This window comes from Oncorhynchus nerka, linkage group LG15, assembly GCF_034236695.1.
Source record: "Oncorhynchus nerka isolate Pitt River linkage group LG15, Oner_Uvic_2.0, whole genome shotgun sequence".
NCBI classification, from domain to species: Eukaryota; Metazoa; Chordata; class Actinopteri; order Salmoniformes; family Salmonidae; genus Oncorhynchus; species Oncorhynchus nerka.
Window position 1 is genome coordinate 64,155,120 of NC_088410.1, and position 13,297 is coordinate 64,168,416.

General features: G+C 46.7%; 1 protein-coding gene and 5 non-coding genes across 6 annotated transcripts; all 6 read left to right on the plus strand.

Annotated features, from left to right (window-relative positions):
- The first annotated feature begins 4,400 nt into the window (after window positions 1–4,400).
- On the plus strand, window positions 4,401–7,729 carry LOC135560231 (uncharacterized). The gene has a single exon (XM_065001796.1). It carries the CDS (start codon window positions 6,408–6,410, stop codon window positions 7,320–7,322), a length of 915 nt encoding a protein of 304 aa, XP_064857868.1. The 5' UTR covers window positions 4,401–6,407; the 3' UTR covers window positions 7,323–7,729.
- A 2,648-nt stretch (window positions 7,730–10,377) lies between these two features.
- LOC135560626 (U4 spliceosomal RNA) lies at window positions 10,378–10,519 on the plus strand. The gene has a single exon (XR_010459125.1). It is a non-coding gene; the product is annotated as a U4 spliceosomal RNA (small nuclear RNA).
- Window positions 10,520–11,109: 590 nt separating this feature from the next.
- On the plus strand, window positions 11,110–11,246 carry LOC135560628 (U4 spliceosomal RNA). The gene has a single exon (XR_010459127.1). It is a non-coding gene; the product is annotated as a U4 spliceosomal RNA (small nuclear RNA).
- Window positions 11,247–11,648: 402 nt separating this feature from the next.
- LOC135560606 (U4 spliceosomal RNA) lies at window positions 11,649–11,790 on the plus strand. The gene has a single exon (XR_010459105.1). It is a non-coding gene; the product is annotated as a U4 spliceosomal RNA (small nuclear RNA).
- A 588-nt stretch (window positions 11,791–12,378) lies between these two features.
- LOC135560629 (U4 spliceosomal RNA) lies at window positions 12,379–12,515 on the plus strand. Its single transcript, XR_010459128.1, has one exon. It is a non-coding gene; the product is annotated as a U4 spliceosomal RNA (small nuclear RNA).
- A 402-nt stretch (window positions 12,516–12,917) lies between these two features.
- Window positions 12,918–13,059, plus strand: LOC135560607 (U4 spliceosomal RNA). Its single transcript, XR_010459106.1, has one exon. It is a non-coding gene; the product is annotated as a U4 spliceosomal RNA (small nuclear RNA).
- The last annotated feature ends 238 nt before the right edge of the window (window positions 13,060–13,297 follow it).

Below are 13,297 nucleotides of genomic sequence, written 5' to 3' on the forward strand. Positions count from 1 at the left end.
AGATGAATAATTTTAAAAGAAATGTAGTTCCCCATGATATGACAATAAATAAATCAATAAAGAAGATGTATAATTAATTATAAAAAGTATATCCATCATCTCAACAACATTGAAAGCTCTCTCACAACCCCTGCTCACAGCAATACTTCGGTTCTATTCAACCATTTCCTTTCTCACTCAATGCCCCACTCTCCCAAACACCAAAAAACACACACCACACCATCCACACATACTGTGCCTTCTGTTTACTGAGTTTTTATCTCCACCATGTGGAATTAGTGTTTTTGTCTTCCAATTAGTTATATTTGAAGATATGTAGAAAATTTATGTTTTGTGTTCTATTATTACAATTCATAACCGGGCTAGAATTGTGTGTTTAAGTATTTTTAAAATACTTGTGTCTCTGAACAACTGGTTATCAATATATATTTTATTTATGACGAGAGCTACTCGGGTTCCCTTTTAATCTATTTTCCTTAAATTGTATACAGAACTTTACGCCATTCTACAATTTCCTTCGGGAACTGGTAATTCATGCCAAATTTTGTGCCAGCAAGTATTTTACCCAGGCTTTTAACCATTATTTTATCTTTAAAGAAAGCAAATTTGGCAACGATTGAGTGTTCATACCTCTGCGGTGTACATGTTTGAGTTGGATTTTGTTGAAAGCTTTGTGTGGAATCTGAAGGGGTGTAAAGGAGGAACTCTCTATCTACAGATTCAGGAACTTTTCCTTCTTTCTCTTGGATACCTGTAAGTACGAGATTCTCTATCATGGATCTAGTCTGTATGTCAAATAAGGCTTCTCTCAGAACAGTGTTCTCCTTTTTAAGTTCATTAACTTCGGTTTCAATCTTATTGACTGTTCCTTTTAGCTTGTTTGTGTGTTTCTCCAGTGTCGCTGCTTTTTCATCAATCATCTCGAGGCTTGCCTTCAACTTTTTCATATCCTTACTGACTAGTTCAAGTATACCCAGTTTGTCATTTATGGATTTTAACAGATCGGTTTTGACTTTTACCATTCCCGGTGGTGAAAATATTAAATTGTCTGTGTCTGTAGAAGAGTCACATTTTCGTTTTGAAATCGGTTCCCCTGTCTTACTCTCCATCATATTTGGGTGTTGCTTGTTTTCGTAATATTTGTCGATACATTTCCCTAGTCTTAAGATTTGTTTTGTGTTGTTATCCAGATTGAAGGTTATTGCCCACCAGATTGTGTAGTGCTAATATTTAGTCTAACTTACTGATATTGAATATTCTGTTTTTATCTTGAGGTGCTCTACCTAACTACGTTCAGTCCGCCATCTCCCTTCCTCTGTCCATCTCACTCACATACAAGCCTTGGGTTACACACTCCTACAGGCCTCCTGTACACACAGGGGCGGCGATGCAGATACAGGGCCGCACCACGGACGTCTGTATCGGTCTGCTACTACAGGACTACTCTGGTTCTCCTTTCTCAGACCTCTGAGCAGAACAGTCTACGAAGATTTCCAAATCAGCATTCTGCAAAGGGACTTCAGTCAAATCTGGCTTCTCTTCCTTTTGGCTAAGATCACGTGCAGTGCACTTGATCAGAGAAGCGATCGGAGGGCGCCCGGGAGTTGTGCTATTTATTTTGGTTTAAAATCATTATTGTTGTATTGTTTCACTATTGTTTTTGTCCTGGGTTAGGTGGTGGTTCTGGTGGTGGACTACAGGTGCACCAGCACCTGTAGGGTGAGTTTAAAGGCCCTCTGGTCCTTTTTCTTTCTTATTTTATTTAAATTTCAGTTTTCCCCTTGTTTGTCCTGTTTTGTACCTCTCCTCCCCTTTGTATCCTACCCTCCCCCCCTTCAATTATTCCTACTGTTTTGAGTTTTGTGTTGCCGGCTAGCCGGAGGGGCTTTCTGGCTTGTTGGAACGCTAGCCTCCTGGCCCTTTAGGCGTGGCAGGCATTGCATTGTTGCGTGTTTGTCTGACTGTATTCTCCTTGTCCCCATCCACCTTGTACTTGTTAGTTCACCCCCTAAAATTGCCTTTTGTCTCTGTTTCTTGTTTTATGTTGTCAACTGGGGGACCTTTGCTGACCGGCTTGCTAGCTGGTTAGCTCGGCCTGGTCTGCTGGCGAGGCTCGCTAGCTGGTTGGCTTAGCCTGGTCTGCTGGTGAGGCTTGCTAGCTGGTTGGCTTGGCCTGGTCTGCTGGTGAGGCTTGCCAGCTCTCGGCCCCCAAGTTTGGCAGGTGTTGTGTTGGGTCAGTGTTCCTTTTTGTTTTCCCCGTAATTCCCCTTACCTAAATTTTTTTGTGTTTATTTTTGTCTTTCCCCTTTGTGTCTTTCCCCGGGGAAAAATGTATTTAAAAAAATGACACACAAAAAAAAACTCCTTGTGTCCCTTCCCATTGTTGATAAGATTAGTTTGGTGCTGTGCTAGATAGTTTGTTGTGTGTCCCGTGGTACTGGTAGGCCCTGTTCAGCACAGCCTGGCTGAGCCTGCCAGTTCCCCCCTCTCCCTTTCCCCTTCCCTTCCCCTCCCCCTCCCCTCCCCTCTCACTGGTGTTGGGCTGTAAAGGGAGTGGGCCTCCATCATGTCAGCAGCACAGGCTGGCATGAGGAGGCACCATGCAGTGCGCCTCCTTCTAAAGGAGAGGGGAGGAAAAATAATGGAGTTATCCCGATTGGATTTCTCCAGAAAATTCCTCCAGAAAGAGCTCGGCTTTCATCCCGCGCAGGTAAACTGCATCTTAGCCCTCCCCTATAGGAAGGGCTTCGATGTCAGTTTTGCCAACGCCAGCTTCCTGAGGGAGTTCTGGGGGAAACTCCAGAACGCCCTGAACACCCAGGGGTCCCTCACAGCAATGTTTGAGGTGACCAAGCTGACGGATAATAGCATTAAAACCATTATTATCCGTATGTACAATGAAACCGTACAGCCGGAGGACGTTGCAGTATGGCTGGACAGGTACTGCAACGTGAAGGGTCCCCTGATCCAGGTAAAAGACCTTGATGGAATCTGGACAGGGGCCTGGAGGGTCACTGTCCAGCAAATGGAGGACCCTGGGGGCTATGGTGGGTTGAAAGCCATCCCATCCACCATAGTCCTCGGAGAGAACAGGGGCCATGTTCACTACCAGGACCAGCCCAAGCTGTGCCGTAAGTGTGGTGAACATGGCCACCTTGCAGACGCCTGTCAGAAGGTCGTCTGCATGAAGTGCCGGGAGGTGGGCCACCGCTACGAGGAGTGCACAAACGGAAGGTCGTGCAACCTCTGTGGCGAGCGGTCCCACCTCATCCGCGACTGCCCCTCCTCCTGGGCCAACAGGGCCAAGGCGGGAAGGAGGGAGTGGGCGGCCGCGGACCGTGCTTTCGAGCGCCAGAGGGCTGGAACGGTAGTTGCCGAGGTGGTAGTGGAGGAGGAGGCAGTAGTGGAGCCGGTAGTGGTGGTGGAGGAGACAGTTGTGGTGGTGGCTGTAGTGGAGGGCGCGGAAGGTGTAGTGGTGGAAGAAGCGGGAGGAGAGGACAAAACCCTCCCCACCCCAACCCCCCTGCCCCAGACTAATATGACCCCTGAAGGAGAAAGTGCCGAGAAAGACGGCTCCGGAGAGATGTTCAGCGAAAGCTCCCAAAGTGGGTCAGATATTATAGGGTCGGTGTCGGAAAGCACCATGGAGACGGTGTCAGAAGGTACGGGGGAGGAGGGGGAGATTCTGGAGGTTCACCTCCCCCCACGTAAAATAAATGTTGAGGAGCTCTCTGACCCCGAACAGGGTGAGGAGAAAAAGGGAAAGGTGGAGTGGGAGAGCTCCCAGGGGGAGGAAGAACCCAGAACCTTCCCCTCCAACTCCCCCAATCAAGTCTCCTTTTTAAGCCCTATTTTAACCTCCTCTCCCTTCCAAACCCCTTTATCCCAGAGGGAGAGAGAGAAAGTCCCTGAGAACTAACCCCCTTTTAACTGTTCAATGCCTTTTCTTTTAGCACTGTTTTTACTCACCCCTTTTATGGCTTTTAAAATCACCACTATAAATGTGAGGAGTGTAAAAACAGCAACAAGAGCACAGTCGGTTTTATCCTTTTTAGAAAGGTTTAACTCTGATGTGTTTTTACTACAGGAGTGTGGTCTACCCTTTTTATCCTCTTACAGGAAATGGGAGGATAAGTGGCAGCACGGGCCCTCCATTTGGAGTGGTTCCAATTTTAACAAGACCCCACAGGTGGTGGTGAAGGGGAGCACGGTGGTGGTAGGCGGGCGTGCTCTTTTAGCCAATTGTACTTTTATGGGGAGGGATTTTAACTTGCTAAATGTGTATGGTTTTAACGACAAACATGACCGGTGCACACTTTTAGAGGACCTGCAGTCCCACATGCTAGGGAGGGATCCTCTAGTGGTGGGTGGGGATTTTAATTGTGTTTTAAATAGAGCAGACAGGAGAGGGGCAGGAGGGGATTTTAAGGTAGACAGGTCAAGTGTTTTATTGCAAGGGCTGTGCAGGGATTTTAAACTGACTGACTGTTTTAAAACCCTGCATCCAAGAGAGGAGGGCTTCACCTGGACCAGTGGTGATGGCACCAGAGCCTCTCGCATTGATTATCTGTTTACCCGGGACTGTCCCCCAACTGATGCTAGAATAACCCCTGCTTTCTTCCCAGATCACGTAATGCTGACGTGCACCCTTTCACTAACTTCGGGTGTGACTGTGGGAAGAGGGCCCTGGAAATTGAACTGCTCCCTTTTAGAAGAGGATAGAGTAGTTAGCCAGTACAGAGAGCAGTTCAGCCAGTGGCAGACGCTACAGGACTTCTTTGACACACGAGCACAGTGGTGGGAAATGGTGAAGGGAAGGACGAGGACCTTCTTTAGAGAGATAGGAAAGGAAAAAAGCAAAGGAAAAGATAGACGCATGGTGGGACTGCAAAAGCGACTGGAAAGGTATTTTAACCTATGCCATGATTTTAACCAAGAAATTAAAGAAGTAAAAAAGGAAATGGCACTTTTAGCAGAACAGAGAAGCAAGGGGGTTATTTTAAGAAGCAAGGAAAGGGAATTAGAAGAGGGGGAGAAGTGCACAAGGTACTTTTTTAAGAAAATAGTTAGTAAGGGTAGGTTAATGACTCTTTTAAAAAATAAAGATGGGGTTTTAAAAACAGATACAGATGGAATAAAAGAAGTAGTTGAGGATTTTTATGGGGAACTGTTTGGGGTAAAAGATGTGTGCGAAGAAACAATGGGGGACCTTTTAACATACATCGACAAGACCCTACCCAATACAGACGAACTGACAAAAGACCTGACGAGGACCGAAATCGAACAAGGACTGAAACATTTTAAGAGGGGTAAATCACCGGGGGAGGACGGCCTCCCTTTGGAGTTTTATTTGACCTTTTGGGATGTTTTAGCCGACGAACTTCTGTTTTTACTGACTTCGAACACCTTGACAGACTACCCAACAGTTTTAGAGTGGGGATCGTGACTCTTTTATACAAGAAAAACGACAGGACGGACCTGAAAAACTGGAGACCGATTACCCTTTTAAACTTTGACTGTAAAGTTTTTACCAAGGTTTTAACACTCAGAATGTCTTCTGTTTTAGGGGAGGTGATCCACCCGGATCAAACCTGTGCCGTGCCCGGAAGGAAGATCACGGACAGCCTGATACTGATCCGAGATGCCATCTGTTATGCGAGAGACAGAAACATGCGGCTTGTAGTCCTAAATTTAGATTTTGAAAAAGCCTTTGATCGGGTCTCGCACCAGTACCTCTTTAAGGTACTGCAAAAAATGGGTTTCCCGGACAGGTTCTTAGCTTGGGTGGGACTGCTGTACGGGGACATCACCAGCAAAATCCTTGTAAATGGGCATCTGTCAAAAGCAGTGGGAGTACACTGCGGCGTCCGTCAGGGCTGTCCGTTATCTCCTCTTCTGTTCGTGGCCTGTATTGAACCACTGGCACAGGTCTTGAGAAGGGACCAAGGGATCAGTGGGGTGGGTATCCCGGGGAGTGGGGGGATGACCGCCAAGTGCGTCTTTTACATGGACGACGTCAACATTTTATGTACCGACCTTTTATCCGTCGACAGGACTCTGGACAGGACTGACTGGTACGGACGAGCCTCCGGGGCGAGACTGAACAGAGACAAGACGAGGCCCAATTCTTCGGACCATGGGCAGACCCAGACTTGACCAGACTACCTCTGACAGTTAAACTGACGGACATAAGGGTACTGGGGGTAAAGTTTGACCGGGGGGGAGGAGGGAGCGGTAACTGGAGTGGAATCCTGGGGACTGTAAGACAGAGACTGGGTTTTTGGGGACTACGACAGCTGACTTTTGAGGGCAAGGTTTTAATCATTAAAGCTGTGATTTTACCTGTGCTTTTATTAATCAGTTCTGTTTTTATCCCCCCTTGAAGGAGTATTTTAGACCTGGAGCGAATGCTTTTTTACTTCCTGTGGGGAGGCAAGTGGGAGAGGCTGAGGAGGGAGGTGGTCAAGAGGCCCTGGTCCAAGGGGGGTAAAGGCTTGCCTGACCTCTACTTGTTCCTGGGCAGCCGCTACACAGCGTTACATCTGACTCTTGCCACCTCCCCGGTCAACAACAAGACTCAGGCCCTCGCACGGTTCTGGCTGGGATCTTACCTCAGGACTCTGAGGCTGATCCCAGTCTACCTGCGAGCCCCAGTCTCTTTCCTGCTACCCCCGCCCTACGTCCAGGTCCAGAAGTTTTTAAGACATTTTAAACTGGAAAAAGAAACAGTCACGGTCTTAACAAAACACCGCTCTCTTCTCTCTCTTGTGCAGGATCGGGAACCAGTATGTCCAGTGCGCGGGCTCGCTATAGGTGAGCCCACAACGGTTTGGCGCAACGTGGCCCATCCTGCTCTCCTGAATCGGTATCGGGACCTGTCCTGGATGGTCGCCCACGAGATCCTCCCGGTCAGGGCCGTTATGCACTCACGGGGCATGGCGAGGACATCCGCGTGCCCCCGACCAGGCTGCGGCCAAGAAGAGTCGGTGAGGCACATGCTCTGGGAGTGCAGAGCCGCCAGGGACCTGTGGAAGGAAGCAGGCCCCCTGATTACCTCGTGTCTGCCAGCAGGGGAGGACCTAACACCTCAGCTCGTGCTGTATGGGGTGGGCCGAAGGCCCATTCCATCGAAGACCTTCACCAAGCTCTGGCCCACCCTCACGTGCCTGAAGGAAGCACTGTGGTCCTCCCGTAACCTGCTGGTAGCGAAAAACGTAGAGACCACCCCCCAGGCAGTGACCATGGTAGCCACGGAAGCCCTGGCGTGGTACGAAAGGAAGGGGGCCTCGACCCCAGGCGAAGGGTCCCCCACAACACCCTAGGTCCCGGCGGCCACGGCCTGACAGCGCTGCGGCGCCTAGGGCGATGCGCCTAGGGGAGGGATCTCCTCTGGGCCCCGAAGGACGGGACGATGATCTATTCAGAAGAGCAGGATGAGGTGAGCTTGATAAAGACTCACCCCGCTCCTGTACAAGGGACTGAAGACAGCTTTTTAACAAAGTGGCTTTTTCACATGTTTTTCATGTCTTAAAAATGTTTTACCTTTGTTAGATCATTAGTACACATTTTAAATGGCTTCTACAGATTTGATGTTTTTACAAGGAAAGTACTTTTATTCATGGTTGTTTTCATTGGTTTTAACAACATGTACTTTTTATCAAATTTAAATGTAACTTTCAAATGCTGTGTTTTATGCCTTGTTGCCGTTTTTATGTGTGTAAATGATGTAAAAAATGTATGAGCTGTTTTTAAAGGAATTGTGTCAATAAAACTTTTCCAAAAGAAAAAAAAAATCTGTCAAATCTGACCTTGGTTTAGATACAAGCTCCACCAAAGCTGTACAGTCATGTGTCTCTCCATCCTCCTTGGTTGGCAACAAAGTTGCTGGATTGAGCACAGTGCATCTTTTCAGGGCTTGCCACAGGTGAAGCAACTTCCAAGTTTGGGTTTTTCACCTCCTCCCACTCCAGCAGGCAGCTGCCCCTGGTTGAATGTCAACAGGGCAGCTTGCAATTTCTGAGTATTCCTTCTTTTCTTCCTTTTGAGCACATTGTTGTTTCTCAGCAATGTTGTACCACAGTGGCCAGAGGATCAGTTTCTCAACTGATACAGGGGGTTCTCACCGCTTTATCCAGGTCTGGTGTCAGGCCCCTCACCATGTTGTCTTTCAACAGATCTCCATATGCCTGTTAATTTGGTCTGAAGCCACTATGCAAGCTGAAACAGGTTTCCAGTCTCCTTTGATACACTTCCAGGCTCTCATCCTTCTCCATGCTGCATTCTCAGATGGTAGTCCAGTCAGTCTTGTGTGGATACAGTGATCCTATTCTTCCCAACACGGCCACCAGTTGGTCCTGATATAGACCATTCTCAGCCCAGAACTGGTTGTAAATCAAAGTCTCCTTGTACATCAGCCCACCTATGCCCCAGTTTCTTCTTACAGATATGGGCTATCTCAGCTGCAGATGGCTGGTACTGTCCTGACAGAACCCTAATTTCTGTTGCAAACCTTATCGCATCTTTGCTGGGGTCAAGTAGATCCTCAACAATGTCTTTAATTTAATTGTGTCTCCATGTTCTCTGGATATACACGATTGGTTGCCAGGCAGCCAAATCAGCATAGCTTGCAGCTGGTCATGGCTGAGGGTTTGGGCATGACATCAGAAGGTACTATTGATACATATCTGGTGCTGGATCATATGGTGAGGGTGTCTGCGGGTCTCTCTTCCTTTGCAGACAGCTCTTAAGTGGAGGGGAAGAGAGTAGGGAAGCTGCTGCTCAGTTCTGAGGACGTATTACTGTTGTCGCCATCATCCTCTACCTGGCTGGCTACGGGTGGTTGTTGTGAGAAGGGGTTGTTGCTCTTCTAACCTGCTGCTCTGGCTCCTCCAGCAGCACCCATTCTGGTTGGTTTTGGAGTTGACGTTCCACCCAGCATTAAAGGGTCCAGAGAGCAGTTTGTCCACCGCTGCTACTAGGGGAGATTCATATGAGAGGGGATGCGCAATAGTTAACTGTGGAGTTGGGGGAGGAGGCGCAGTGGAGTGCAGAGCTAGGGCATCCACTGGGTAGTTATCAGAGGAGGAGGAAGGTCGATAGCCGTAGCCACAGCCACAGCCATAGCCACAGGCACAGGCCGCACTGGGTAGAGAATAGAAGGAAAAAAACAGGAAGGGGGGAAATCTCTCATCGTCCTTCCTGTTCTTGCTCACTGTCTCATCTTTGTTTGTTTCCCTTCTTCCTCAGTCTGTACAACCATATTCTGACAGGGCTTTCCTCAAAATTGGCCTGTCTCTGTGTATGCCTTTTAAAAATTTTAACAAGGCAAGTCAGGTAAGAACAAATTCTTGATGTCTCAGCTGACAGGTGCACATTATATTGTAATTAGTAGAAACAGAAAGGGTGTCAGTAGTATTTGCTGTGTCAGAAGTAGTCTAGCGGAGAAAAGTTTTGGGTTGACAGTTTCAGCGTTGCCCCCACACTGCCTATAATGGTTGCAGGAAGTAATGTGCCCAAAGCCACTTTCACACTTCTTCATGACTCCACTAGAGGCAGCAATGGCAAGGTTGAGTTGAAAAGGTTTTGGGTTTGCGACCCATTGCACCACTGGGTGCTGATTACCCAGAGTGATTTGCTCTCGATATTGGTTTTGTCCAGGAAAAAAGGGAACATCTATTGAACAAGTACCCCACCTTGCCATTAATTACATGGAATCGAGAATCCACCAGTGTTAGGTAGGGGGCGAACTGCTAGACATACCAATGTAACAACAAATAATACAGTTTGCGGAGAAGCTGTGCGAGATACTGCAAACAGTTTGAATAGCTGAATTCTGAAATTCTATCGCAGTGGCATTATCATAGCTTATGAGGTCCATCCGAGGAGTGGTTATTGTTGGGTGACAACTTAACCCAAAACTCTACATTGGACCGACATGAAATATAGTCAGAAGTAGTCTTGGGGAGAATAGGTTCAGCAACAGGGGGTATTGGTCCACAATTCCAGTATTGCCCCCACACTGCCTCTAATTCTTGCAAGAAGTAAGGTACCCTTAGCCACGTTATACACTTCCACTAGAGGCAGCGGTGGCAAGGTTGAGTTGAAAAGGTTTTGGGTTTGCGACCCATTGCAGCTTGGTGCAGTGGTGCAGCTTACCCAACATGCTTTGCTCTCGATATTGTTTTTTTACTACTGGAAAAAGGTCACATCTATTGAATAAGTACCCCACCTTGCCATGAATGACATGTAATCAAGAATCCACCAAAGTGGTAGGTAGGGGGCGAACTGCTAGACATTGCAATGTTAAAACACAATATTACCGTTAAAGGAGAAGCTGTGCAAGACACTGTAAACAGTTTTGAGTAGCTGTAATATGCCATTCTTTCGCAGAGGCGATATCGTAGCCTATGAAGTCCATCTGAGGTGTGATTATTGCTGGTTGAAAACTTAACCCAATACCCCGCTTGGGATGACTTGAAATATAGTCAGCCTTGGCAATTTTTGATAGTCTCATGTGAGACTGCTATAAATGTGAAAGAGAAGATAGTGACAAGACCAAACATGGGCTGCATCCAACTCATTTATTCTATAACCCTTTTGATGTTTCAGCTGACAGTTGAACATTATCTTGCAACTAGGTAGAAACAGAAAAAGGTGTCAGTACTATATGCTGTGTCAGAAGTAGTGTTCGGGAGAATGAACTCAGCAACGGCGGGTTTGGGCCCACAATTTCAGCTTTGCCCCCACACTGCCTCGAATTGTTCCAAGTGGTACGTTACCCAAAGCCACTTTACCCACTTTGTCTTGCCTCCTCTAGAGGCAGCTATGGCAAGATTTACATGAAAAGGTTTTGGGTTCGACCCCCATTGCAGCTGAGCCAGTGGTGCTGATTACCCAAAGTGATTTGCTCTCGATATTGGTTTTGCCCAGGAAAAAAGGGAACATCTATTGAACAAGTACCCCACCTTGCCATTAATTACATGGAATCGAGAATCCACCAGTGTTAGGTAGGGGGCGAACTGCTAGACATACCAATGTAACAACAAATAATACAGTTTGCGGAGAAGCTGTGCGAGATACTGCAAACAGTTTGAATAGCTGAATTCTGAAATTCTATCGCAGTGGCATTATCATAGCCTATGAGGTCCATCCGAGGAGTGGTTATTGTTGGGTGACAACTTAACCCAAAACTCTACATTGGACCGACATGAAATATAGTCAGAAGTAGTCTTGGGGAGAATAGGTTCAGCAACAGGGGGTATTGGTCCACAATTCCAGTATTGCCCCCACACTGCCTCTAATTCTTGCAAGAAGTAAGGTACCCTTAGCCACGTTATACACTTCCACTAGAGGCAGCGGTGGCAAGGTTGAGTTGAAAAGGTTTTGGGTTTGCGACCCATTGCAGCTGAACCAGTGGTGCAGCTTACCCAACATGCTTTGCTCTCGATATTGTTTTTTTACTACTGGAAAAAGGTCACATCTATTGAATAAGTACCCCACCTTGCCATGAATGACATGTAATCAAGAATCCACCAAAGTGGTAGGTAGGGGGCGAACTGCTAGACATTGCAATGTTAAAACACAATATTACCGTTAAAGGAGAAGCTGTGCAAGACACTGTAAACAGTTTTGAGTAGCTGTAATATGCCATTCTTTCGCAGAGGCGATATCGTAGCCTATGAAGTCCATCTGAGGCGTGATTATTGCTGGTTGAAAACTTAACCCAATACCCCGCTTGGGATGACTTGAAATATAGTCAGCCTTGGCAATTTTTGATAGTCTCATGTGAGACTGCTATAAATGTGAAAGAGAAGATAGTGACAAGACCAAACATGGGCTGCATCCAACTCATTTATTCTATAACCCTTTTGATGTTTCAGCTGACAGTTGAACATTATCTTGCAACTAGGTAGAAACAGAAAAAAGGTGTCAGTACTATATGCTGTGTCAGAAGTAGTGTTCGGGAGAATGAACTCAGCAACGGCGGGTTTGGGCCCACAATTTCAGCTTTGCCCCCACACTGCCTCGAATTGTTCCAAGTGGTACGTTACCCAAAGCCACTTTACCCACTTTGTCTTGCCTCCTCTAGAGGCAGCTATGGCAAGATTTACATGAAAAGGTTTTGGGTTCGACCCCATTGCAGCTGAGCCAGTGGTGCTGATTACCCAAAGTGATTTGCTCTCGATATTGGTTTTGCCCAGGAAAAAGGGAACATCTATTGAACAAGTACCCCACCTTGCCATTAATTACATGGAATCGAGAATCCACCAGTGTTAGGTAGGGGCGAACTGCTAGACATACCAATGTAACAACAAATAATACAGTTTGCGGAGAAGCTGTGCGAGATACTGCAAACAGTTTGAATAGCTGAATTCTGAAATTCTATCGCAGTGGCATTATCATAGCCTATGAGGTCCATCCGAGGAGTGGTTATTGTTGGGTGACAACTTAACCCAAAACTCTACATTGGACCGACATGAAATATAGTCAGAAGTAGTCTTGGGGAGAATAGGTTCAGCAACAGGGGGTATTGGTCCACAATTCCAGTATTGCCCCCACACTGCCTCTAATTCTTGCAAGAAGTAAGGTACCCTTAGCCACGTTATACACTTCCACTAGAGGCAGCGGTGGCAAGGTTGAGTTGAAAAGGTTTTGGGTTTGCGACCCATTGCAGCTGAACCAGTGGTGCAGCTTACCCAACATGCTTTGCTCTCGATATTGTTTTTTTACTACTGGAAAAAGGTCACATCTATTGAATAAGTACCCCACCTTGCCATGAATGACATGTAATCAAGAATCCACCAAAGTGGTAGGTAGGGGGCGAACTGCTAGACATTGCAATGTTAAAACACAATATTACCGTTAAAGGAGAAGCTGTGCAAGACACTGTAAACAGTTTTGAGTAGCTGTAATATGCCATTCTTTCGCAGAGGCGATATCGTAGCCTATGAAGTCCATCTGAGGCGTGATTATTGCTGGTTGAAAACTTAACCCAATACCCCGCTTGGGATGACTTGAAATATAGTCAGCCTTGGCAATTTTTGATAGTCTCATGTGAGACTGCTATAAATGTGAAAGAGAAGATAGTGACAAGACCAAACATGGGCTGCATCCAACTCATTTATTCTATAACCCTTTTGATGTTTCAGCTGACAGTTGAACATTATCTTGCAACTAGGTAGAAACAGAAAAAAGGTGTCAGTACTATATGCTGTGTCAGAAGTAGTGTTCGGGAGAATGAACTCAGCAACGGCGGGTTTGGGCCCACAATTTCAGCTTTGCCCCACACTGCCTCGAA